General features: G+C 34.0%; 2 protein-coding genes across 7 annotated transcripts in view; one reads left to right on the top strand and one right to left on the bottom strand.

Moving 5' to 3' along the window:
* LOC127853285 (ryncolin-1-like) overlaps nt 1-24,643 on the bottom strand; it is a 50,037-nt gene extending 25,394 nt beyond the window's left edge. The window contains exon 1 of the mRNA XM_052387667.1: nt 23,770-24,643. Coding sequence (XP_052243627.1) covers nt 23,770-24,506 — 737 coding nt within the window. The 5' untranslated portion in view covers nt 24,507-24,643. The remainder of the gene's footprint in view (nt 1-23,769) is intronic.
* The window catches only part of LOC127853276 (cholinesterase 2-like), a 310,270-nt gene that overhangs the window by 46,986 nt on the left and 236,069 nt on the right, over nt 1-27,215 (top strand). The gene's annotated exons all lie outside the window — the stretch shown is intronic.

Genomic DNA, 27,215 nt, shown 5'->3' with positions numbered 1-27,215 from the left:
CCTAACATCTTATGCTACTGCCTTCGGTACTTTTCTCTTAAATTATACTGTACGATTACATATAGTTCATACCGGATAAGCGCTGACGTAAACTTTCAAAGCCAACTAACATGAGAGAATGGTAATAACAATCACTGATAATGTCCTGTATAATTGTATCATTATTTGAACTTTTTTGACAATGTCTATTATTTAACATACCATAATCTTCAACAGTGAAGATATATAGGATCTGGCACGAGTTGTCATATAATACCATTTTTTATTAAACGAGTACAGGAATTTTGTTAGTAAGTGAGCCTTTGGCGAGCTTACTTACGAATTTCCTGGACGAGTTTAATAAAATATGGTATGATTTGACAACGAGTGTCAGATCTTTAATCACATGCTTTTTAATGAGCAAATTAAATAAATATTTACGCAAACATAATGATAAATCACGAATGGTGTTTACATTTCGTGACGTCATTTGACGTTGCAACGTCATTTCAGCAAAATAACAAAATGCGATTGGTCAATCAAACGAAAACTTAGCCAATGAAAACGCCAAAAAGTAAATTACGCATGTGTAAGATAAAAATATTCGTAATGGTTATATTACATGGGAAACATGGTATAGCATGTGATAAGCAACACACATTTTATACGCTGTCTTCAATTAGACACATAAAGTCTGGCTTGCAACAGTGTTTGCATAAAATCTACATCTGTTGCAGTTGATTAATGAAAAGCGTTTATATTCTTAGGAATAAAATACAAAAGCAAAAAATAAAAACAACAATTTAGTGTATTTTCATTTCTACGTATTTCAGTCTGCCTGCCAAACTGTCCCATCTTACGTTTTTTCCAGATAATAAAGTATCATGCGTGTTGTACTTTATTTGAAAGTGAGCTGTTTCAATTGTCCATCTGATATTATTTTGTACATTGCATATGTCTCGCCAGAAGGGTCACCGATATACGAACACAGAGATGATACAAACGGAATTACTTATATCGACGAAAAGCTCTTATTGTTAAAAAATATATATCCCGATTGTATGTTATATCTTGCAGGTGATCTAAATGCTAGGACTAAAACTATGCTGGACTACATTCCTGCAGATAACATTGACTTTATTTTTAATTCAGAGGTAGACTACACTACAGATGATTTTGAGATGCCGAGAAATAATAAGGATAATATTTATAATTCATTCGGGCATACTTTATTAGAACTCTGCTGTGCTCATGGAATTCATATACTCAATGGGCGTGTTACTGGTGACCCTGATGGTGAGTTTACATGCATTACACAAAATGGAGCGAGTTTAGTTGATTATCAAATTATTTCAACTGATTTATTTCAATTTGTTACGAAGTTTAATATTTTATCCTTTGATGAATCTGACCATTTCCCTATATGCGCTACTATGATTTTTCATAGAAAAAATAGCAACAGGAATGTTGATTTACCTTCTTCCCGTAGCATTCAAAGTAACATCACTGATGATAATATTAAACTTGATAAATTTAAATGGAATGATACGCTTAGGGATAGATTTATTGAGACTTTTGTTAATATGTATAACTTATGCAAAGACAACATTTTTCATCAAATTACTGTAGATATGAACCAGGCTCTTCAAACAATAGTATCACTTTATAAAACTGCTGCAGAAAACATGAAAGTCCATAATAGAACCAAACAACGTAACGTTTATGAACGGCAAGATACACCATGGTGGGATAATGAATGTGATAATTTGAAATATTGTAAATATAAAGCTTTGAGAAAATTCCGGGTCACAAGCTCAAGGGGGGATTTGCAAATTTACATAAACGAAAAAAGAAATTTTAAAGAAATGTGTAAAAACAAGAAGGATATTTTCCAACACAATATGAGAAATAGGCTATGCCAAGCACGTAGTAATCCAAATTTATTTTGGCAAACAATTAAAAGTGCAAATTATAAAAAAGCTTCACATTGTAGTTATCAGCAACAAATCAAACAAAGTGATTGGTTAAATTATTTTAATCACTTATTATATCGAGAAAATATGCTCATGATTGCAACTTCTGAAGAAGCTGCATTACCTGAATATGATTTAGTTCTAAATAGTCCTATCACACAAGAAGAAATAATGAGAAGTATTAATAAATTAAAAATGGGAAGGGCGCAGGGGTTTGATGGTATAGGGGCAGAGTTTTATAAAAACACGGCTAATGTTATATGTCCAGTATTTTGCTCTCTTTTTAATCATATTCTTAATACAGGTGTTTTTCCTGACATGTGGAGCGAAAGCATTATTGTTCCCTTACACAAATGCGGTTCTAAACTGGAACCGACAAATTATAGAGGTATTTCTTTAATAAATGTAATGTATAAAATATTTGGAAATATTGTTAATTCACGATTGTGTACTTGGGCCGAAGAATTTGGCAAACTAGATGAGTCGCAATCAGGTTTTCGGAAAGGTTATTCTACAATTGATAACATATTCGTATTACAAAGCATGGTACAAAAATATATAACTAAGCCAGGAGGAAGGTTTTATGTATTATACGTTGATTTTCAAAGGGCTTATGATGGTATATTGCACCATAAACTATTTGACATAATGCAGAAAATAGGTTTAAAAGGAAAACTTTATAATGTCCTTGTCTCTATGTACTCTAATTTACGGAGTCGCGTGCGAGTCATAAATAACAATGTTACCACTGATTTTAGGTGTAACATTGGCACAAGACAAGGGGACGTAACTAGCACGATCATTTTTAATTTATTCATAAATGAGTTATCCCTTTACCTGCGTGACCAGGGTCATCAATGAATTTTTATTACGGATGACATACCAAATATACAATGTATATTATTTGCCGATGATGTTGCGAGTTGCTCTGAAACGGCTATTGAACTACAGAGTCAATTAAATAGTATTTCTGATTTTTGTCGAATGAGTGGCATGACTGTTAATGAAAAGAAAACCGAAATAATTGTATTTAGAAATGGTGGCCCATTGCGGTCATATGAAAATTGGTTCTATAATGGAAAGCATGTAAATGTCACGTCAGTGTACAAGTACATGGGTCTACTGTTTACTCCTAAATTAAGTTGGTCCAAGGCTAAAGCTAAGTTGGCAATGCAAGCAAAAAAATCTATTAATGCCATAAAAAGTTACCAAGGCTATTTTGGAAAATTTGACATTCAAGAGTATTTTAAACTTTTTGATTCAATGGTTAAGCCGATCCTTTTATACGGGGCTGAAATTTGGGGTCATACCCTTTCTGAAAATATAGAACAAGTCCAGGCTCAATTTTGCAAAGATTTTATTGGTTTGAATAGGTCAACAAACAATTGCATGGCCCTAGGGGAGGTTGGTAGATTAGAATTATGTGTAGAATATCATTTCAAGTGTGTTAAATACTGGTGTAAACTTATTCATATGCCATTGCATAGATATCCAAAAAATTGTTATAATATGTTAAAACGCCAGGATGAAATCGGAAGGACAAATTGGGCTACTTCTGTAAAAAATCTGTTATTTAATTATGGATTTGGTTATGTCTGGGTGTATCAAGATGTTGGCAATGTTGATGTATTTTTACAACTGTTTAAAGATCGCCTTATTTGTTGTAACACGCAAAAATGGTCAGGGAGTTTATTCGACTCGTCTAGATGTGAAACATATAGAATGTATAAATCATTGCTTGAACCAGAAAAATATCTTTCGCTTAAAATACCATTCTTTTATAGAAAAGCATTTGCAAAGTTCAGATGTTCCAACCACAAGTTTCTTATTGAAACTGGACGACATCTTGGTATAGAGCATGGTCTTCGATATTGTATACATTGTCTAAATGTAGAAAACACACGTGTCATTGAAAACGAATTTCATGTATTTTTTTATTGTTCTAAATTTCACGAAGAACGTAACATTCACCTTTTTTCTTGGTATACAGGAAACAGAGAAGAAATAGATTTTATTAATCTGATGAAAACAAAAAATGATCTGACATTGAAGAAAATTGTATTATTTATATATATGTTAATGCGAAAAGTTTAAACATAAAACTATTCACAACTCATGCATGTTAAATATGACATGTCTGTATATTGTATTTTGGGCCGGTGGCCTTTATTTACAAAATAAATTGTCTTGTCTTGTCTTGTCATGCATATAGTAGTACTTTCCGTTCAGCAGAGAAGTAGCACATTTATGATACCACCAGCAACCACCCGACGGGCAAGCACAACAGCCACTATAAGCATCATTGTCTGCATCGTTCGTAAAAAACTTCTGTCCATTGTGCTCCTTTAACTGATCCCCAGCATCCCCACTGTATCCGCCAATCTTCAAGGTATATTTTCCAGCCTCTGACGAAACACCAAACTCGTCATGCATCGCATAAACTTTATTCCCTTCAAATGTCTCCATGCCTATGCGCAACTGACGCGATTGAAATTTACTTAGTTAGAAGATATACTCGTTACACAGCCAGAAATCACCATTCATATCACCAAATCCCGCTTTGTATTCGTCCCAAGACCGTCCAAAATCAACCGTTCCATATTTGCGACGCTGAATTACGAGCCAGTCCTTGTTTTCATTGATCACGCAATATACAGTAATGCCTGAGGGCTTAAAGTCGGGATATATCGTGTGAATCCCGCTTTCATTTACATCTTTACAAGACGTAGGTCGCTTCGTCCTTGTTTTGTCTTTATTTTTCGAGAGTTTCAGCAAATTTGTTAAAAAAATTCTGAAACGTACTTGTATAATTTATTACATGAGATGTGAAATTGTCCAAAGATGTGTTCATACTCTGTATCAAAGACTTAACTTTCATACTTGAATTCCTGAAATCATGTGCTTTTTCCTCCGATTATGACAATATATTTTGATTATAAATGTCCTCCATGTGTTTTATTTCCAGCAGTAATTGCTCTTTTATTTTTAACGCTTTTTCTCTGAACTGTGTCATAGAATTATTTAATTATCCGTGCGTTGTTGATGTATCATCAGAAAAATGCATTCGATTGTTTCTATTACTGAGACAATGTCCATCGAGAAATTTCGCATTGAGTCCAGAAGAGCCTTCCAAATTGGCACACAACGTTGCGATATCTTCTCGTCTGTAGTCACCTTCAGTTTTAAGTTCTCTTCTTAGGTCCTCAAGAATATGTTGTACGTAACTAATCCTTTCCTCCATTCGATTGTCATGAAAACAACAGACTTCTTTACAGAGTAGCCCAATCCACATAACTAATAACACCGAGAGCTTCATTATTAACCATGCACTCCTCTGAACAAACTGATTATAAATTTATAAGCAGAGAACTCGCTTCTTTGTTTAGCGCCTCTTGACCGGAGACCTAAACATTTTAACCGGTAGCTGCGATCAAAACTATAAACTGTGTTAAAAGAGGAACATCCTAACGTAACGATTTAATCGGTCTGTCGGTTTTAACATATGTATAATCGTCTTACAAATTTCTTCTTTTCTATTATCCATTCACGTTATTTGAAAAAGAATGTGAAAAATAGATATACAACAACTATCATCATTATCATATATTCTTATATACACACACGTTTCGGTCGTTGTAATGTTCTTTTCAATTTCTAACTTATGGAGGACTTTTTGAAGGTCCATCACATGTTTGTGCAGATCATTAACTGAAATTCATGCCTTGATTAATATATCAAAGCCCTGGGAAAAGACGATTGCAGATTTTATCCCACCTATATAAAGAAAATCGTTACCATGCGCTATTTATAGAAATATTAATTAATTAATTTACAAATCCGATTGTTTTAGAACGTACAATACAAGTTTTACAAAGAAATTCAATAAATAAACACAAACGTTAGCCTAACTATGTTTTGAATTTTAAAGAAATACAAACATTTACCACAATAAAATCTGTACTTGTTAAAGTAATACACGCTAATTACTGCTGACGGGAAATACTTTGATATTATCATTTTTTAAACACGATTAACCTAAACAATTGTGAAACTTTACATAATAAGATATGCAAAAGTTATTGGTCTATGTTGTTGTTCAATTGCTGCATGTTTTTATTAATAGTTAAATGTAGCATTAAAGGCATTTAACAACATTAACAACAACAACAATAAAACGGAATATAAACCACTTGAACGCTCTAACATATATGTTGCCACAATGGTCATGAGTCAAACAGATAAGTGTTATCGCTCCTTTGATTTTATGACTTTAAAAGCATGATATCTGATGGGGAACGGATAATTTAAGTTTTTTTGCAATTACAACTCTTGTCAATTAAATTTGTGTCGGAAATTTCCGAATATTTTGCCGAGGATATATTGCCATTAACGTAAACCGTAACTAGATTGTAATAAACTTCTGAAATACGTAACGAAGTTAAATGCAATTTACTAATATATTAATCATTCTGTGTAATTTAACAAAGTGTATTCATTCTTCGTTGTCGAAAAATTGCTTGCAGAATTAATGTAAGAATAGTGAGTACGATGTACATGACTTTCTCGGATAGGCGTGTTAATCATTTTAGCAAGTATCACAAAATTAAAGTGAAACATGAACTTTGCTCGAGAATTATACATGTAATCTTGTGATACTCAAGAACACTGAGTTCTTTGATAAATTCCTTCGAAGAATCCATGGTTATTGTTTCAAAATTGTAATTTAAAATTATCCCCGGTCTAACGCATCTAAAACATCCGGCTAACAGCGACGAATCTTCTTTGAGTGGATGTTAGGATATTATTTTAATGAGCTTGGGACTATTCGCGCCTATGAACGGAACATTGAATTCAGGATATTATTTTAATGAGCTTGGGACTATTCGCGCCTATGAACGGAACATTGAATTCATTGAGAGTAAACGCATTAATTTATGTTTCAATAAACTAGGATGTTAAATATTTAATTTGTTTTTTATGATAGTCATTACAATAAATGTCCACGCATTTGATGTTTGGTAATGACGCATTTACATCAATATGTGCATTTGAAAAACACTATTTAATAGTTGTGTTCATGTTAACGACCTTCTAAAACGTATGGGGAATGTGCACATTACGCGTTTTAGTCCGGTAATATAATTTTGTTTTATTAAAGGTTAAAACCCTTTAAGCATTAAAAGGGCAGAGTATTAAAAGTCCATTATATTGCATACAATACGCAATAAGCAATAAGAGTTTTGGCAAGCCAGTTGTGTCAACTCATACGTAATGACTAAACACTTACAGACTCTATCTGGTAGTTTTAGCGACACACATTCTAAAAAAGCTTAATTACATTTGCTTCAATTCATTTTGAAATCCTTAGTTCGGAAACCTCCACAAACCAACCTATAGACAGTACGAGCGAATGAAAAAATAATTGTTACATATAGACACCGACATCTTCCTGTTATTTGAAGCTAAGGACACCGTCGATTCTAAACATGTTCTTAAATGACTATGTACCGATTGATTAAAAAAAGAAACACAAAAACATTATTTCATTAATATGTTGTTTCACTAGATTTCCTACAACTATACAATCATACACAGATTTTGACATTATATGTTTGTGTGATAGAGGCATTGAGCTTAAGCTCGACATCAATACAAACGTGATTCTGACATTTAATACAAGTGCATTATCAGCAAATTGTCTGCAAGCATATAAGAAGATTGTGTTTCATAGCTCGTACTCCAGTTTAAGGTATCATAAAAAAATCTTTTTTAACTTTATACTTTAAAAAACATTAAATCAGAAAAAAATAAGACACATATTAAAACATCAGCTATTGTAGAGATTTTATGTTGGGATTTCATTACCTGGTATAAGTTGTTTTGATGTTTGTCTGTGTTTTTTATACAGGATATAGGCGTAGGCTAAAACTGTTTAGGAATTTTAATAACATCCGTTTGTACAGTTGAGTTTAAGCTTTAATATACCAAGCGTGTTAACAGTGAGTCATTTTTGTTTGTTTAAATGGTTAAAACGAAAATAACGGTGTTGATATTTGTTTTTGTTGGTGAACGACATTTACATAGTTAAACCAATGAAATCAATGGGAATTGTGGTGACTTATGCCGCGGATGTATTTTTTTCATACATGTAAGCTGAATCCCACTCATTTCCGTTAAGCGATATTTGAATATTTATTCAGCAATAGTATATATTGATAATTATTTGTCTATAGCTCAAACGCACAAATACTATGTTAGAAATGCAATAAAAGCATTGGGTTACCGCACTATAAAGAATCAACCATACAAATGTTAAATATGTATACGCGCGCGTTCTTAACATACATGTTTGAGTTGTTTGCCGTACTATTTGGCTGGTGTATATATTATTTAGAGTATCGTTAATCAATTTAATTATGATAACTCTATTCGTAAAGTTTATAGAATATTTTTATTAACTAAACCAAAAAATGATGTCTTTCATGTTAATGGTCTAAGCACATTAAGAATCTAGTAAAGTGAACATGTCTTATTTAAATTATGTACTCTATTGTGCATGAAATGTTAGCATTCGTCGAACGATGCTTCTTGTATTACTTTAGCATATGCCATAGCTATGTAAGGACGATTTCTAGACACACTGACTGCGCACTTGCCTTGATACCTTGCGATATGGCAAGTATCGCATTTTAAGAGACTGTACGATTAAGTAGTTGGAGAGGCTGTGAAAGCATGTGAGTTTGGTTGGTGGATACTATACTGAACTAGTAAAGTTGCCTGTGGGTACTCAAAATTCAAAATCTGTCAGTGACAACTAAATAGCTTTAAAGTACAGCTATAATTCAAACTTCATTCCTATATACATTAGTCTGGTAAATTAAGTATGTCGGAATGCTTGGGCATTATCCGGGTTCAGACATGATACAGTCTAAGGCGCGGTATAAATTTCACGTCATAAACTGCGAAATACACACACGCGTCGTCGTATAAGTGGCTTATGGAACCCAGTACATTTAAGTGTTCAAATATAAATTGTAAAAATAAAATATGGTGATTTTAAATGAATATAGGGTACGGAAAAATATACCTAAGGTACAACACTAACTGCATTTGGTAATATAAACGATAGCACATAATGTAATTTGTGAATTATTGTGAAATATCGGAAAACATCCCCGGAGTTTAAAGCGCGATGACTATGACAGTGCACAATAAAAAGGGAACCATTCAAAATGAACTGATTCTTAAAATTGAAAGTAAAACTATGGTATTTGATCAACCTTTAAAGGTACGATACAATGGTTTAAAGCTAAAAACGTTGCGGTTAAACGTTGCACAACCCTGCGAATTTTAATAAGCCAATTCAGAATACAAATTCATTCATTCGGGCCTAGTGGTGGTAAATTTCGCATTGGATATTAATATAAGTCAGCACTTGGGTTAGACAGCTACGCTAAAAAGAAGACAAAACAATCTATTAAGATATTTTAACTAAACGTATTCAATGGTTGGATGCAAACGGCGTGGAGGATTAGAACTTTCTGGGGCAAAACGGAATACAAATTAATATTTCAAAAAGTTATTTTCAAGATAACAGTAATTAGTCTTCGCGAATTGATAGTAACTTTTGTTTTGGTTTTAAAAATTTACTTTAAAACCATTAATACCATTGATAGAAAATACGACACTACCTTTGTTGTATTCTTACACAAGTTGCACTTTTACAGAGATTAGAAATATAACGTAAAAATAATGAAAGCAATTGGTCATCGAACATACTAGACATTCTTAACCAAACCGGTTTCACCGATGTATGGCTATTCTCCGAATCTGTCAACAATGCTCAATTTATCTCGTTATTCAAAAACAGATAAGGAGATCAGTACATCACTAACTTGAATATCAGTGTGACGTCATGTAGCTCAATGATTCTATATAAGGAACTAAAAACAGTATATTGTTGAAAATATTTAGAAAAAAAAATTTGAACATTATTGCTTAATTACGTTTGCCGTGTCACAAATTATTCATATGATAGAAAAAAGACAAGAGATCATTGCACGCATATGTATATTATGTAGCCTAAATGACATCGAGGATGAATTTCACGTTGTTCTTAAATGAACGTATTATAATGATGTTAGGAATGCATTAATTCCAAAATATCCGGCTAAATGTGTTCAAGTTTATTAAACTACTTAATAGTTCAAACAAAACTATATTATGAAAGCTAGCCATGTTTTTAGTTTAAAATGCTTTAAAATAAGAGAAAATGTCATTTATGTGTAGTGTAAAATAATTATACTTCTATTTTTACAAAGCAAATAAGATCAGTAGTATGTAATTATTGCTAAAAGTGTACTATACGTATAACATTGTGTGATCACTATGTTTTAACCTCATCCATACGACATTATCACGAAATATGCTCACGAAATATGTTTATTTCATGTTTATTTAGATAAACTGTTTTTTTAAATGATGTGTGTTTTGTGTGTACATCGACGCATGCTTTTATTTTATATGTATGTTAACGACGATGAGCTTTAAATGCATAAGTAAAAAATAAACTATTGTGTTCTGTTCTGTTCTGTATAAAACAACGTTTGTGGGAAGTCTACTATTATTTTACGAATCCAGTAAAGAGAGGATAATTTCATATAATTATCATGAATTAAATATTTAATTTGACACACTCATTTAAATGCAAAGTCGAATTTAAGATAATATGCAATTAAAATTTATGTTGTAATTGGACCATCCACCACATTTAGAATGGTTGATAGACATATTTGGTTTTGATTCCATAATTTATGTTTTAAATAATTCTCCAAAGCTACTTAGTGTCCCTATTTTCTCTTGTTTCTTTTATATATTTATCTCTATTTTTTATCTTATCTACGACGTGTGACTTGATTTTTAGTGATAGTTGTTCTTGGATTTTTTTTCATTTATCAAATTATCCCTTTCTATAAAACTTTCTTTTTTCCAGTGTGAACCATTCCAGAGATGGTAATCACCAGATGATCTAAAGGAAGTCAATATGGCGACGTCCGTGCCGAAACAGGTATTTTTCGCCGTTTATACCCTTTATTACTTTGTTTTAATTATTTAATTCCCCTCACTTTCAAGCCATAGCAGCAAGAAAATGATAAGCGTGAGTGTGTTAGTGAGTGCGTGTGTGTAAATTGATGTATATTTAGGCATTAATATAATACGTATAGTATGGCCAAATTGTAACGTCGCCCTTAATTGTTGATTTATTTTGCTACGTTATGCTATAAATATTTAATGTAATGTTAAGAGGTAAACAGGTAAAATAATAAAGCACATAACATGTTTTCAAATATATAACAGAAATTTCCAGGCGAATATCGCATCGACCTCAAACACGACGCGTCTTTGCACTGTGTGTGGCAGACAGTTCCAGTCCAGGAGTGGCTACAGTCGTCATTTTAGACAACACAAAGGACAACCCCCATACCGGTGTTGCGGCAAGATGTATTTTGACAAGGACAAACTCAAAATGGACAGGTATTATAGGCCTCCTTTGGCAAATAGATTTCGATGTGTCGGTGCCTTATTTTACAAAAGACAAGTTGCTTCCAACTCTATAACTATAAATACTCGTACCATTGTGAATATATTGTATGATTAATATCGATGATGTTTTTTTCGATGTTAAGTGTTTATAATCTTATAAGCTTTATATTAATACTTTAGAATTGATTATTATTTGAGTACAGTGAGTGGTATGCAAAGCATACGTTTTCACAAATGTATACAGCTAGCTCACACGCTAAATAAGCTCGAGTTGCTGAAAATCTAACAATTTCTAACACGTCACATCTATTCTATTTTTTTAACAGAAATCGTATTCACGGAGAGGCGGCCCGCGAGGCATGTTTCCAGTGTTGGAAACTGTTTGTGACCCGCCAACAGGTAAAAAAGCACGTGGCTGTTGTGCACAATGAGAATACAGATAACTTTACGTGCGATACGTGTGGTTCAAAGTACACGTCAAAACAGGGCCTGCAAGACCACAAAGCTAGTCAGCACGAGGGTCGTGCAGCGCATGCCTGCCAATGCGGCAAAGAATACCGAAACGCAATAAATTTTTACAGGCATAAACAATCAACAAAGTACTAAACATTTGTATCGAAACAGTTAGAACTAGGTGTATGCCTTTTATGTTAATTTATGTATTATTCCTCTTTGTTAATCGATCACATATAAATTGTTTAATGTTATTGAAAATTGTTATTTATATTTGATCTCTTATACATTGATTTATGTGATTTAAAGCTGTGATTTAAGGTTAATCTCATTTACGTATTGATTTATGTGATTTGAAACTGTGATTTATTGTTATATTGTACAATTTACAACCAATAATACTCAAATATTGTTTGTGGTAGTGTTACTAAAACAATTTAAATGATATGTCGAATGTTTTCAAAACTTCTTGTCAGTATTTAATCGAAAATTTAATTCTGGTCGGTGTGTTAAATATTTCTCAAATTCTACCCATGATGTATCATTTGTTTTTTTAATATTTCATTATATGTTGCGAATGAAGAAACGAATTAAAATAATAAAACATAATGACTTTTTTCTTGATATATAACTTATACAGGATGATTGCAAGATGATTTATTTTGTATATATATATATATATATATATATATATATATATATATATATATATATATAGATATATATATATATATATGTGTATTTATTTATTTATATATATATATATATATATATATATATATATATATATATCTATATATATATATATATATATATCTATATCTATCTACCTATCTCTATATATATATATCTCTATATATATCTATATATCTATATCTCTATCTCTCTTTCTCTCTTTCTTTCTTTCTTATTTCTCTCTGCTTTATTTTGTCTACATGTATGCCTCTCTATCTCTCTCTCTCTCTCTCTCTCTCTCTCCTCTCTCATCTCTCTCTCTCTCTTCTATCTACTATATATGCACATAATACAATTGATGCAATTGATAAAGACAATACGAATGTTAGTTTACACTGTTATAGCACTAAAGAAATCAACAAATTTGAAGTTAACAGTTAGGTGATACTCATGTCGTCTTTTAGAAAGAGTTGAAATATCTTTGAAATAAAAATGAATCAGTTTTGTCAATATCTGGTGTAGTATACCCACGAAGGTTTAAGTTATTGTAACAAGATGTTGTAAAATAGTTTGAAAACAAAGATTTGTGTGAAAACAAGAATTTCTGTTTGCCAATATGGAAAAAACGTACAATAAGGCCAAAACAAACTTGGTTTACTTTTAATAAACTAACAACAAATCGTTTCGTATTAATATATTAACGACCATAATTCATTGGTAATTATCATTGATAACTATCGCTCATGTTGAAATTAATATATAACGCATACTTGATGTATGCTCTCCCTAAAGAAGCCACTTCAGTATAAACGCTTGTAGAATACTGCTCCGTGTAAAATCTATACGTAATAAGAGCTTTTGATCATATTTATCTTTAAGTAAAAGCACATGGTTTTCCAATAGCGCTGCTCATATAATAATCAGCATAGATCTACTATATGTACTGTGAAACAATTATTATTCGGAAGGCATTCATTTTAAAGCGAGATTATACGATTTTGTCAAATATTTATTAATTTATATAAAATGTGTAAAAACTTATTAAACATATATTTCAATATAAATTAAAATAAAAGTTAATAAGAACATGTGTCGAAAAATGCGAAATAAGCCAGATGTTTAATTCTGAAATCGAAAAATACAGTCGAATTCGCCAGCATGTAAAGCATGCATGTACGATGTGAATCTAAATTTAGTTTAACGGTTCATTTTAAATTCCTGCAACGATATTTATTCATACGACACATGAACACTTACTAAACAGACGAATGCTTAGGTTATGGTAAGAAAATATGTACGAAATATATTCGTCACAATCGGCTCGGGGCGCTAATTTGTCTTTGCTGCATTTTATGAAATTCGTCTTCGATGTATAATTTTTCTTGCCTATTCTGTGTTATTGTAACATATTTTATCAATATATTACCATTTAACACATATAAAAAATCGTATAATCTCGCTTTAATAATTTGACTTAAGAATTTTCGAGAAATCGGGGCGAGGTTTTCCAAGAGCACTGTTCATATAATAATCAGCATAGATCTACTATATGTAAACATGTATGCTGAAACTAATATGCTTAGGCGTATACAAATAAATGAAAGAGTAATGTTATGATTAATGCATTTGTTTGTAAAAATGGTATTACAGGACTATTGATTCTCATTGTTTATTAGCCAATGAAACAAGTTTTTCAATAAAAACGGCATGTACTTCGCTATGCAGGGGCAACTGTCTACATGTACTATGATGTGTAACCTGGACGTATGCTTTACATGATCCTTTTTCGTGCCTTTTTACAAATCACCAAAATCTCAATAGAAACATTGTCATTAGAATGGGGATACGTTTTAGGAGTGTTGAGGGCAAATCGGGTAAAATATATGAGTATAAAGTATGGTACCAAAACAAGGACGGTACTTTCCCCTTACCCGGATTTATCGTTACAACTTAGAAGTGACTTAAACAGGAAATAACATTAAATCGGAAAGTGGCGTCGCGAAGCTCTATGGGGTTTGGTATTTTTCGAACGACACAAAAAAATTCTAGATTTAAATTATAATTTCATTCAATCACGGTACATGGTTCTAACCACGCAGGCGACATTCAGTACGTGTTCGGCTATCCGCTGTACTCTGGACCTCGCAGTACCGGAAACTACACGGAGGAAGAGCGGCGACTCGCCAGGGGCATGGTTACCATGTGGACGAACTTCGAAAGTCCGGGTAAGTATGGTGATCATGTGTAAGAACATCGCCAGGTCGGGTCATGTATGTTTTTTCTGTGTTCGAACTTTGCCCTGTTCGGGTACGTATGGTTGCCATCTGGTTTAACTTCACTTATCCAGAAACGGTACCAGTCTGCAATTTTAGTCAATAACATAGTGTTATTTAATTACGGAGTAGATGCTTTAAGTTATACCTGTAGGCAATGAAAGACACAATAAGTGAACGAGCATTAAAGTGATACCATGGCCTTTGATACCTTAAAATAAATGTCACGTGAAAAATTTTACATTTTATTCCAAATTTTGCTATATGTACTGCTATATATACTATAAACATATGCATTATCAAGTCATATAGTTTCGGACAACGTTCACTAAGAAATTTAATAAATAAGTGGTCAACCAAAGAATTTCGCTAAGTCCAGTTAATATATATACTGCGCATAAAAGCGTTAGATATTTAATTGGACTCAAACTAACGATGTGATATTTTTCAATCAAACGAAAATGTTATAATGTTAATTTCACATTGCATGTTTTCGAGGCAAAATGACATTTTAATTGATGAAGTAATGTAAATATGTTCTTTAAATCCACAGCGATCCGAACCAACCGGAAGACGCCCGCCGATTTACCAACGCCACTTGGGCCGAGTATGTTCTTAACTCTCAGAGCTTCCTACAGTTCACCTATCAGGGAGCACTTTCGGGATCAAGATTCGAAGCGCGCCGGATGCAGCTGTGGTCGGACCTCAAGGACAATAGCCCTAATGGAGACTCCCAAGCACACGGAACAGGGACGGTTCACGTATCTGAAATAATAATTGGGAAACAATTTCGCGACAATAAACCCTCACAGTTGTATTCGATTTGGTTTGAGCAAACTTTTCCTGTATATATTCAACTGTCGTAAAGCACTATACAAGCATCGCTTTCATTCTGTTGTATCAATAAACGTGAATGAAATGTGTGGAACAATATTTCAGGCTTTCTTTATGAAGTTGCAATTTAGATCCAATAGTTATGCAATATTCCCTATTTCATAATAATGTTACACTAACAATCCGCAAATTATCATCAAACGAGTGTTTTCAAAAGTATTAGCAATTTATAAAACATCAATTAATTGACTGGTGAACACAAAGCTACGAGCCTGAAAATTTCCCAGAATAAAGCAGAATATGCTATGAAATTATGAATGTATGATGTGTGCCAAGTAGTTTCAATAGTAAATTAACAACTTGATGCATAATTGTGTGTAATGTAATATTTCAGGAACAGTGCATTGTCATAAAAGTTTGTGAAGATAAATCTAATATGTTTCAAATAGGTGGCCCCTGCTAGGAGTGAGATTTTTTCACTTATGTGAAAGTGTTATGCGTCTTTTATAAAAATGCTTAAAATTTGGCAAACACGTAAATACATACTCTTTTACCACACGATGTTTTTTGTTGAAAACTGTGCAGTAACACCATGGATATATTAAAATGTGATATTTGATACCCAAAAATGTGAACCCCTAATGAGCTAACTAAATCCTTGAAACTTACATCAAAAACACCCCAAACGGGGTGTGTTATTGAGCCCCTTTCTTTAGTCGTTGCGGGGGAGGCTTTGAGCGGATGATGTTTGAATCTGCTTACTGACATAAATGGCACTGATAACTGACAGCTTCCTCCTTTACAATACGATGAAGTGTAGATACCCATATTAATATCTGTTTAATTGGTCCTTATTTTTTACACGGCTATTGTATGTTTTTCTCTTTTTTATGTTATTAATATTGTTTGTACTTACTTCACATTTTTGTTACTTTTCTCTTTTTATATGCCAAGGAAACAAAAAAATGAGGAATTCATTTTTCGAAGTTGAAGCAACTGAACATTTGAGTTATTTTTTTTTCTCCGACGAAATGGATAAGAATGGGGCTCTGGAGGGAAACTCTCGTCATTTGGTGAGACTGACCAACAGTCAAGGAACAAACCAAAACATCGGTGAATTTGTGTGACTGAATTGTAGAGCCATTCACTTAATCGGATGCTGCCATAAATCAGGTACCTTAACGAATACTTCCGAATGCAGTAGGTTGTTCTTTGGTTAAACACTGCCAACAATTACTTCGGGATTGCGACCCCAATTAAACTCCCCTTAAAAGTACGGCAATCGGGGTGTCGAAATACTAGATGTTTTAACAAATGTCTTTTATATAGATGGCGCCGTCAAATATGTCTGTCTTAAGGTATGGTGTTACGTTACGTCCACTCATTGTTTCGCATTGTCGACATTTTAATAACTAGGCTAAAACGCGATAACACGATACTAAGGAGCGATAACAAGAGATCCAAATTTCAAGTATTCGCATTCGTACTCGTGTTCTCGAAATTGTTTTTGTCTCTTCAAAGTTATGGTATGCGAGAACATGATGCAAAAACACTATATTAATTTCGCGATCTCGCATCGTATTCTCGCCACATCACATCGAGATGTTGCCATCTTGCAATGTCTACTCGCGCCTTCGCATCGTAATAACGCTACCTCTCACCGTGATTAAGCACTAACGACCTTTGAATTAAAATGGCTAAAACGCGAGAAAAATAAGCGTCGGTACGATATTCCGATGCAACATCGCGAAATTTGGACATGAGATAGCGAGGATACGGTGCGTTTGGCGAAACAACGATACGAGATCACAATACTAACATTTCGGTACATATGCACAGAATTGTCATATCATATCGCTGTAAAGACCTTTACCAACATACAAGTAAAATCGGGATCTCGCATCGTGTTCTCGTGTCCTCGCATCGGAAGTTTGATCCCCGCATCGTTTTTTCGCGTTCTTGCCCTTGCAATCAAAATGCAAAACAACGAGTGGCCCTAACAAAATACCGTGATGAAGTTAAGAGAAGCAAAACTTTGGTTGGAAGTAGCCATATTTTTCCAAGAAAAAAAAATGTGAAGCGATCACAAGGACGTTGTTTCCTAATTGAATTTCTAATTCATTCTTCTCTTTTATCCATGAATAACGATGTAAAATAGTTGATGTTAGTACTGATATTATATTTGAATACCATCAGAAATGAGAGAATAGTAATCACAATAACTGACATTGCACTAGTTCTGGTCGTTATTTTAAATATTGTGACAATGTCTATAATTGAACATACTATCGACAGTGAAGAAATAATAGAAATAATAACTCACAGTCTGGTTTGCCACCAACATGTTTGAAAAAAAACTACAGTTGTCGCATTTGATCAATAAAAGGCGTTTAAAGTGTATAATTAAAATTAAAAAAAAAAACATAACATAACGGTTTAGTTTATTTTTGTTTCTTCGTATTTTAGTCTGCCTGACAAATCCGCTTCAGTTGCAACTGGAAGATGATTGATCACCATGCTTGTGGTGGTACTTTCCGTCCAGTTGGGAATGAAAACAGTTATTATACCATAAGCTACTACCAAGAACGCAAGCACAACAGCGAACATCGTTATCATTGTCTGCATCGTACGTCGAAAACTTATGTCCATTATGATACGCTAACTTATCATCAGCATCTCCAATGTATCCGACAGTATTCAGGGTCACTTTTTTCAGCCTCTGACGAAACACCAAACTCATTATACAGCGCATACATATTCTTCCATTCAAATGTCTTCATGTGCATATCTATTCTCAACTGACGCGATTGAAATTTTGTCAGTTGGAAGATATACGAGTTACCAAGCCAGAAATCACCATTCATATCACCTAATCCCGCCATGTATACGTCCCATGACGGTTCGAAATATACCGTTCCGAATTTGCGACTTTGAATAACAAGCCAATCCTTGTTTTGCTTGATCTCGCAATATGCAGACATGCCTGAGGATTTAACGTCGGGATATATTGTGTAAATCCCGCTTTCATTTACATCTTTGCAAGATTTAGTTGGCTTCGTTCTAGTATTTTCCTTTATAACAAAACTACCGGCAAATGTGTTGAAAAAAAATCTGAAACGTGTTGTATAATTCATTACATAAGAAGTGAACTTGTCGTAAGATGTATTCATTTCTTTTAACCACTTGCATCATTGATTTTTATGAATTCAGGTGCTTTGTCCTCCGATTGTGACAATATCTTTTGATTATAGACGTCTTCCATGTGTTGTGTTTCCAACAGTAATTGTTCTTTCATTTTATCTGCTTCCTCTCTGAACACGTTCACAAACTTATTAAGTTGGTCGTTTGTCCAGGATATATCATTTAAAAATGAAAACAAAATATATTACCGCGAATATGTTGAACAAGAAAGTCAATAACAGCCTGCCAATTTGGCATATAAAGTTGCACTATCTTCTCGTCTGTAATCAACTTCAGTTGTGAGTTCTCTCCTAAGGTCATCTGCAATATTTTCTACGTAACTGAGCATTTCCTCTATTCGATTGTCAGGAAAACAACGTATTTCTTTAGGGAATAGTCAAATCCACAAAATAAAATTCACCGTTTGCGGTGCGCTGCTCTTTACAATTATTATAAATTAATTTGCAGAGAGCTCACTAGTGTACTCATCTCTTACAGGAACAATTTTACCGATAGATGCGATCCAAAAAACATAAACTTGTGAAAAAGGAGGAACATTTCCTAAGTACCCGTTATGTGTACTTCTGACAGTTTAAACACATGTATACTCTTCTTCAAATTGCTTCTATTTATATTGTCGATTCACGTAATAAGAAAAAAATATGAAAAATATATTTACAACAACTATCATAATTAGTAAAGAATGCTTATAAGCACGCATGTTTCAGTCTTTTCCGTATGCATTTTATTAATTTACAACTAATTCCGGATTTGTTGAGGGTTTCTCAAATATTTCTGCAAATGATTAATTGAAATTCATATTTTGATTTACACATATAAGCCCTGGTAAAAGACGAGTGCAGACTTTATAACACATTTGGCCCGCGGATTTATTTGAATTACGTTTGATGTGCAGTTGAGATACGTGATGTTCCTCTTATAAAACTTTCGGAGCCGTTTACAGTTGATATTTTGATATCTTTATCAGGGTGTTGCTGTTTGGCAAGCAAAAAAAAAACAGGCAGTTCGAGGTTCTGTTCTAGACGCGAATTACCTAGGTGGGATGGATATAGGTGCTGTTACACTATCAAAATATCAAGCCAATATCCACCATATAATTAAGTTATTTACAGACTAAATGTTTTGTTTTATATTCGCCTCGATTTTAAATGTTTCACAATACAAAAAAAGTTTAACGTGTTACCCATTCCCATTATAAATATAAATATAATACATTTTGCAAAAATAGTTGCATAGGCGCAGCCAAAGGTACTTGATGTTTGAGGAGTGATCTTTTTTTTTTTAAAGAATGCATGCTCCACTTTTATTGTGAGATTACGAGCATACGATGCGTTTTAAAGAAAACCTGATGCGATATTACGATATTAATTTCGCGGTTTCACTTCGCTTACGCTTGATCTCGACTGAGCATAGTTCGATAACGAAATCGCGATATAAACTTCCTAATGTCGCCTTCCTGTTCCATATGAGCAAACATGTAATTTTTTTATCCCACTTTTACAGCGAAATCGGTTGATTAAAGCCCCGTTTATTAAATTTCATCTATAATCAACGGCAAGGCTATAATCAATGGCACGAAATGACGTCATCAACTGCCGAACCGGGACTACTTTTTCCCACGCACCTCGTCACCTGTGTTTGCCAAGTGCATCAATAATAAAAACAATCTCAAATGTTTGTCAATCTTAATGACCTTAAAACAAAGGAAAGTAGCAAAAAAACGTGTTTTTTTTGTCATTTATTTTTATTAAAACCTCAAGTATTAGGTAAATTTAACACTATGCAAATAGGTTCTGTTGTTGTTGCTCCCCTTTGAAGAAGTCAGTGCGAGTTGCTCCCCTTTGACCGTAGAAAACAATCGTCTGGACCAAGAAATCCTGTGTTAATTTACAAGCTGTACTCGGATATGCATCCATCTGATTTTTCTTCAAAGCATCTTTTCTACCTGGCAATACGCACAAATGACACTGCATCCCGGTGATTCTTGCGTCAACAATTGGGTGTCAACAAGTTAGGTCAGATGCTGAATGCCATGGCAAAAGACTCCGGCTTTCTCAAGCACAAGAGAATAACGAACCACTCAGTTCGCAAATTCCTGGTCCAAAACTTTCGAAATACAAATATCCACCCACTGAAACCATGGCAATAACAGGGCACAAAAATGTCCAGTCCTTAACCAATTATTCCAACATATCTGTTGAACAGCTGCAAAAGTGTTCATTCTTGCTCAGTCCAGTAAATGTAACAATCCAACAGTTCCTCTTGTACACCTTCACGCACCGAAATGCAGCCTAGACAACCACTGTCTACCGTCGAACAAGTTGATCTTGATGTTCGCCCCACCCAGTCACTTCACGGTTCACCAGCGTTCGAACAACTTTGCCTCACAATTCTTTGGTGCCACTTTCAACATTCAAAATGTTAATGTATATAATTAGCTTAAATCCAAGTAATCTTTGTTATTTCGTCACGAAATAACCACATATTATAACAAAGAAGCAAATAATGTGCACCTCGTGATCGACTCGATAGTTTGATATCGAAAGTGAATTGTGTGTGGTGTTAGGCTACGTTGTAAACAAATGTAGTTCCTTGTATATAACAACTTAATGTCATATTGATATCATAAAACTTAAAGATTTGCAATTCAATATGATTAAAATTGTAATTAATAACGCTCGACCCTTTGTTACAGAACGATATTCTGATTTAAAGAAATGATTATTTGATCAGCGGTTATTTTTAAAACGCGGAGTAATACACTGACCTTGGTTACACTACAGTCATTATCAAAGTACGACAAACACTCGTGAAAACTTATTTTGTTTAAATAAAAAAATTTACTGAATAAAAAGTGGGATAAATAGAATAATAGGTCAGTGTTGATTATAGATCAGGTTTATCATGCTCGGCACGAAAACGAAAAAGCACTCGCCAAGGCTCGTGCTTTTTGTTTTCTAAGCCTCGCATGATAAACCTGATCTATAATCAACACTAACCTATTATTCTCTATATCTCTGCTTAGACCTTTAAAAAACAAAATTACACGCGATGCGAAGGCACGAGATAACGATGCGAAATAGCGATAATTACACGTCGTGATCTCGTGTTCTAAAATATGGCGTTAGCTCTTTCGCATGGTTTTCTCTTCAAATCACGATTTAAACTTCGCAATGTCGCCTTCCGGTTCCATATGCGCAGACCTGTTCTATCGTTTCGCCGCGTAGACATTTTTTTAATAACAAATAAAAACTCGATGTAAAAACACGATATCACGATGCGAAATCGCGATATATGCCATTTCCCATCGTAATCTCGTGTTCTTAAATAGGGCTTTAGCTCTTTCGCATGGTTTTCTCTTGAAATCTAAAGGTAAAAAAATATATAAAACAACGAGTTGCCCGACCATTATACCGTAAAAAGGTTTTTAAAAAGCGAAAATTGGGACTGAAGTGGAAACAGTTCTTTAAAAAAAATCATTTTGTCAAGCGATCACGCGGAAATTGTTTCCGAACTGATTTCCGAAGTCATTTAAATGCCTAGAAGAGTTGTCACGAATACTTATGCAAAACAGTAAATATTGAGCTTTCGCCCAATACAACAACAACAATACTAAATGGTTACATTTATTTGGGTCCTCCGTTATATCATATGTACACGATCAAACAAGTCTCATGAGACACCATGCAGTGTTTCAAATAATAATAATAATATTTGAAACATTTTATTATAGTTTTAAAAAGGCCCAGTACTTTAACATTAACTTTATAACATATGTATTCCATTACACGTATTCTTGTTTCAATTACTCTATTGTATATTCAAAACTTAAAAATAATAAACCAACGTATGCTATGACCAGCGACATTCTTGTCTTTTATCTATAACTGATGATTTAAAAGTTTATACGGAATAAGTAATGATGAAAAATGTCAAAACTACACAATCAATGACATTCTCATAGATTGTTATTACTTTCTTCTCATGTTGGTTGGTTTTGAATTTTTTTCATCATTACTTATTTCGTATAAACTTTGAAATGCTATGACCAACGACATCCTTGTATTTTATCTATAACTGATGATTTAAAAGTTTATACGGAAAAAGTAAGGATGAAAAATGTCAAAACAAACCAACATGCAAAGAAAGTAATAACGATCAATGAGAATGTCCTTGATTGTGTAGTTATTTGAAATATTGTACATTTACCGTCGACATTAAGACACAACGCAAATAATAAATATGTTTTCAATAAACCACAGTATGTCGCGCAACAAACACGTTAGCAACAAACCAACAAAGCTGTTGAGGTTCATCAACAAAAAGCGTTTAAACATGTTTTTATAAAAACAAATGAAAACACGACATTAGAACCACAATTTAGTGTATTTTCATTTCTACATATTTCAGACTGCCCGACAAACTGCTCCAGAATATGTAACCTGAAAGTGATATCTCATGCTTGTAGTAGTACTTTCCATTTAACTGAGTACTGACACAAGATGTGAACCACCACCCACCACGCCAAACGTCACTGCACGCACAACAGGCAGTACTATGAGCATCATTGTCTGCATCGTACGTTGAAAATTTCTGTCCATTATGGTCCTTTAACTGATCACCAGCACCAGTAACCGCCAACCTTCAAGGTATATTTTCCAGCCTCTGAGGAAACACCAAACTCGTTATACATCGCATAGACCTTCTTCCCTTCAAATGTCTCCATGTCTATGCGCAACTGACGCGATTGAAATTTAGTTAGTTGGAAAATATACTCGTTACCCAGCCAGAAGTCACCATTCATATCACCAAATCCTGTCTTGTATTCGTCCCAAGACCGTTCAAAATCAACCGTTCCATATTTGCGACGCTGAATTACAATCCAATCCTTGTTGTCATTGATCTCGCAATATACAGCAATTCCTGAGGGCTTAAAGTCGTGATATATCGTGTGAATCCCGCTCTCAGCAACATCTTTACAAGATGTAGGTCGTTTCGTCCTTGTTTTGTCTGTATTTTCGTGAGACTCTGCAAATGTGTCGTAAAATCTCTGAAACGTACTTGTATAATTCATTACATGAGATGTGAAATTGTCCAAAGATGTGTTCATACTCTGTATCAAAGACTTCACTTTCAGACTTGATTTCCTGAAATCGGGTGCTTTTTCCTCCGATTGTGACAATATCTTTTGATTATAAATGTCCTCCATGTGTTTTATTTCCAGCAGTAATTGTTCTTTTATTTTTACCGCTTCTTCTCTGAACTGTGTCATAGAATTATTTAGTTGGTCGTTCGTTGTTGAAATATCATCAGAAAAATGCATTCGACTATTTCTATTACCGAAAAGATGTCCATCGAGAAATTTTGCACCGAGTCCAAAAGACCCTGCCAATTTGGCATACAAAGTTGCGATATCTTCTCGTCTGAAGTCAGCTTCAGTTTTAAGTTCTCTTCTTAGGTCATCTACAATATGCTGTACGTAACTAAGCCTTTCCTCAATTCGATTGTCAGGAAAACAGCATACTTCTGTAGAGAATATACCAATCCACATAACACAGAATACCGAAAGCTTCATTATTTACTTTGTGCTGCTATAAACACTTATGATACATATATTCGCAGATTACTCGCTACTCAGCGCTTACAAAAGACTGGAATAATTTTACCGGCAGCTGCGATATAACAAAACAAAAACTGTGTAACAAGAGGGAAAATCCTGAAGTAATGCAAATTTCTGACGGTTTAACACATGTGTATTCTTTTTCGGCGTTGCTGTTTAACCAAGTTTTTTACCTTAAAAGACCTTAACATAACGCCAGCAGGCTAGGGTGAATACATTCGAATATTTCATCGGCTGATTCGAGAGAGGAAAAACAACATAACTTTGGCTACATCACTGCGTCTGGGAACAACGTTAATGATGTAACATTGTTCACTGTAAGGAATTCCAGACTACTCTCTGCATGTTCATACGACACAAAGACACACATTTTGACCCAGTTATAATTCGCGTTAAAATCCATTTCGCTGCCGTATTCGGTCAACCCGTCTGGAAATCGTTCCTGAAAGCCTGAATAGGCTACCGAAATGTTTCAGGTTGCTATAAATTGCTCAATTCGACTTTAATTTAGATGTTCAATTTACAAGAAGCAATGAGATTTTTAAGACCCGCGTCGTGCTTAAATGGTTATATAAATGCGGTCAGCGTAGCTATAGCCCAGACTTCGCATCTCTTGTCGGGATATACCTCATGAGACCACGAAACCTTGCGTGATTTTTTAGCGGGCAGCGCAGCTCCTGGCCAGACTGCGCAATTGCTTAGACTGGGCTTGAGCTTCGCTTGTCGAAACGCCATAACAAGCATGTTCGCATGACGTGGCTTTGAAAGTGGGATTTGAATGTTTCGAAAGAAAACTGCGTGTTAACAAAGTATAAATGTACCATATATTTCGATGCTGAAGAAATAAACTCATTATAAGCCATATGGGGACACATGATACGATCTCAGTTATTTATTTATTTATTACCTACGAACACTATTGTCTGGTTTGAATATACGTGCACTAATTAACAATCATTTCATGTGGTAAATATGAGAATAACAAGTAAAAAAACATCAAAAAATAAACCTTGTATTCAATTTAATTATTTAAAAACGTTTTTTTCTAACTATATTTCGAAGTCAGGATATACGCCGAATATCTGGGGTTTAAAAAAATTATATTCTCGATTTGTGTAATAAAAACTGCATGAAAAAAAGATTAAAAACTGTTATTTTTTATCAAATATTTGTTATGAACGTATGTTTCAGTCTCTTTCATTTGCTTTTTTTATGTCAAACTTATTCTGGACTTTCGAAAGGTCCCTCGAATATTTCTGCAAATACCTAACCGAAATTCATATCTTGATTTACATATCCAAGCCCTGGGAAAATACGTTTGCAATCTTCCCACACATATCCCGCCGATTAATGGGTACCACATTTGATGTGCCGTCGAGATACGAGAATTGCCTCTAATAAAACTTTCGGAGCCGTTTACATTTGTTGATATTTCTATCAGGGTGTTGTTGTTGGGAAAGCAAATTTCACGAAGTTACAGGGTCTGTTTTAAACACGAATGGCATTGGGAGAGGAGAAATATTGATGCTGAATTACAAAATAGAAAAGCAAGTTTCCATTAAACACTAAATTAAGTTGTTTATAAGTTAAATGAGTTGTGTGTTTTTTCATCTTCCCTGATTTGAAATATTTCACAACACATAAAAAACGTTGTATATGTACCTTACCCTTTCCCAAACAATAGAAGCAATACATGTAAATGTTAGAAGAACACCCAAATGTGGTGTGTGTGGTGTTATCTTAAAAAAAAATCATATTGCACACATGTAATACTTCTTATTGAAGATTCCGTTAATTTGGTGAGTATCGATTTATTTTGTTCGATTCCTAGTGTGTGAAGTTGTATCGATAGTCTCTTCAATCACGGAATGTATATTGTAATCTAGAGTCCGTGCTTCAATGAAAGTGTGTGAAGTTGGAAATAGCATCGAAAATCGAAATTCAACAAGGGCTGTTTGTAAAACATGCATGCCCTCCGTATGGGCTTTCAGTTGTAGTGGCAGTCATTGTGTGAATACGTTTTTTGTCACTGTGACCTTGACCTTCGACCTAGTGACCTGAAAATCAATAGGGGTCATCTGCCAGTCATGTTCAATGTACCTATGAAGTTTCATGATCCTAGGCCAAATAATTATCGAGTTATCATCAGGAAACCATTTTACTGTTTAGAGTCACTGTGACCTTGACCTTTGACCTGAAAATAAATAGGGGTCATATGCCAGTCATGATCAATGTACCTATGAAGTTTCATGAACCTAGGCCTAAGCATTCTTGAGTTATCATCCGGAAACCATTTTACTATTTCGAGTCACTGTGACCTTGACCTTTGACCCAGTGACCTGAAAATCAATAGGGGTCATCTTCCAGTCATGGTAAATGTACCTATGAAGTCTCATGATCCTAGGCCTATGCGTTTTTGAGTTATCATCCGGAAACCATCTGGTGGACGGACCGACGGACCGACCGACATTGGCAAAACAATATACCACCTCTTCTTCGAAGGGGGCATAAATATGAATCGCGAATGTCGAGCTAGGTTGAAATTCGAGCCATTACCGACATCGAAGTTCAAATGTGAAAAAATGAATAAAGAACGGTTTCGAATATCTTCAAAGTTCAGCATTTTATTAAATGTCATTTAATTGATTAATATTTGATAAAACT

The sequence above is a fragment of the Dreissena polymorpha genome, chromosome 12 (genome assembly GCF_020536995.1).
Source record: "Dreissena polymorpha isolate Duluth1 chromosome 12, UMN_Dpol_1.0, whole genome shotgun sequence".
In the NCBI taxonomy this organism is placed as follows: domain Eukaryota; kingdom Metazoa; phylum Mollusca; class Bivalvia; order Myida; family Dreissenidae; genus Dreissena; species Dreissena polymorpha.
The sequence above is the reverse complement of the archived record's forward strand: the minus strand, read 5'-3'. Positions and strand labels throughout refer to the sequence as shown.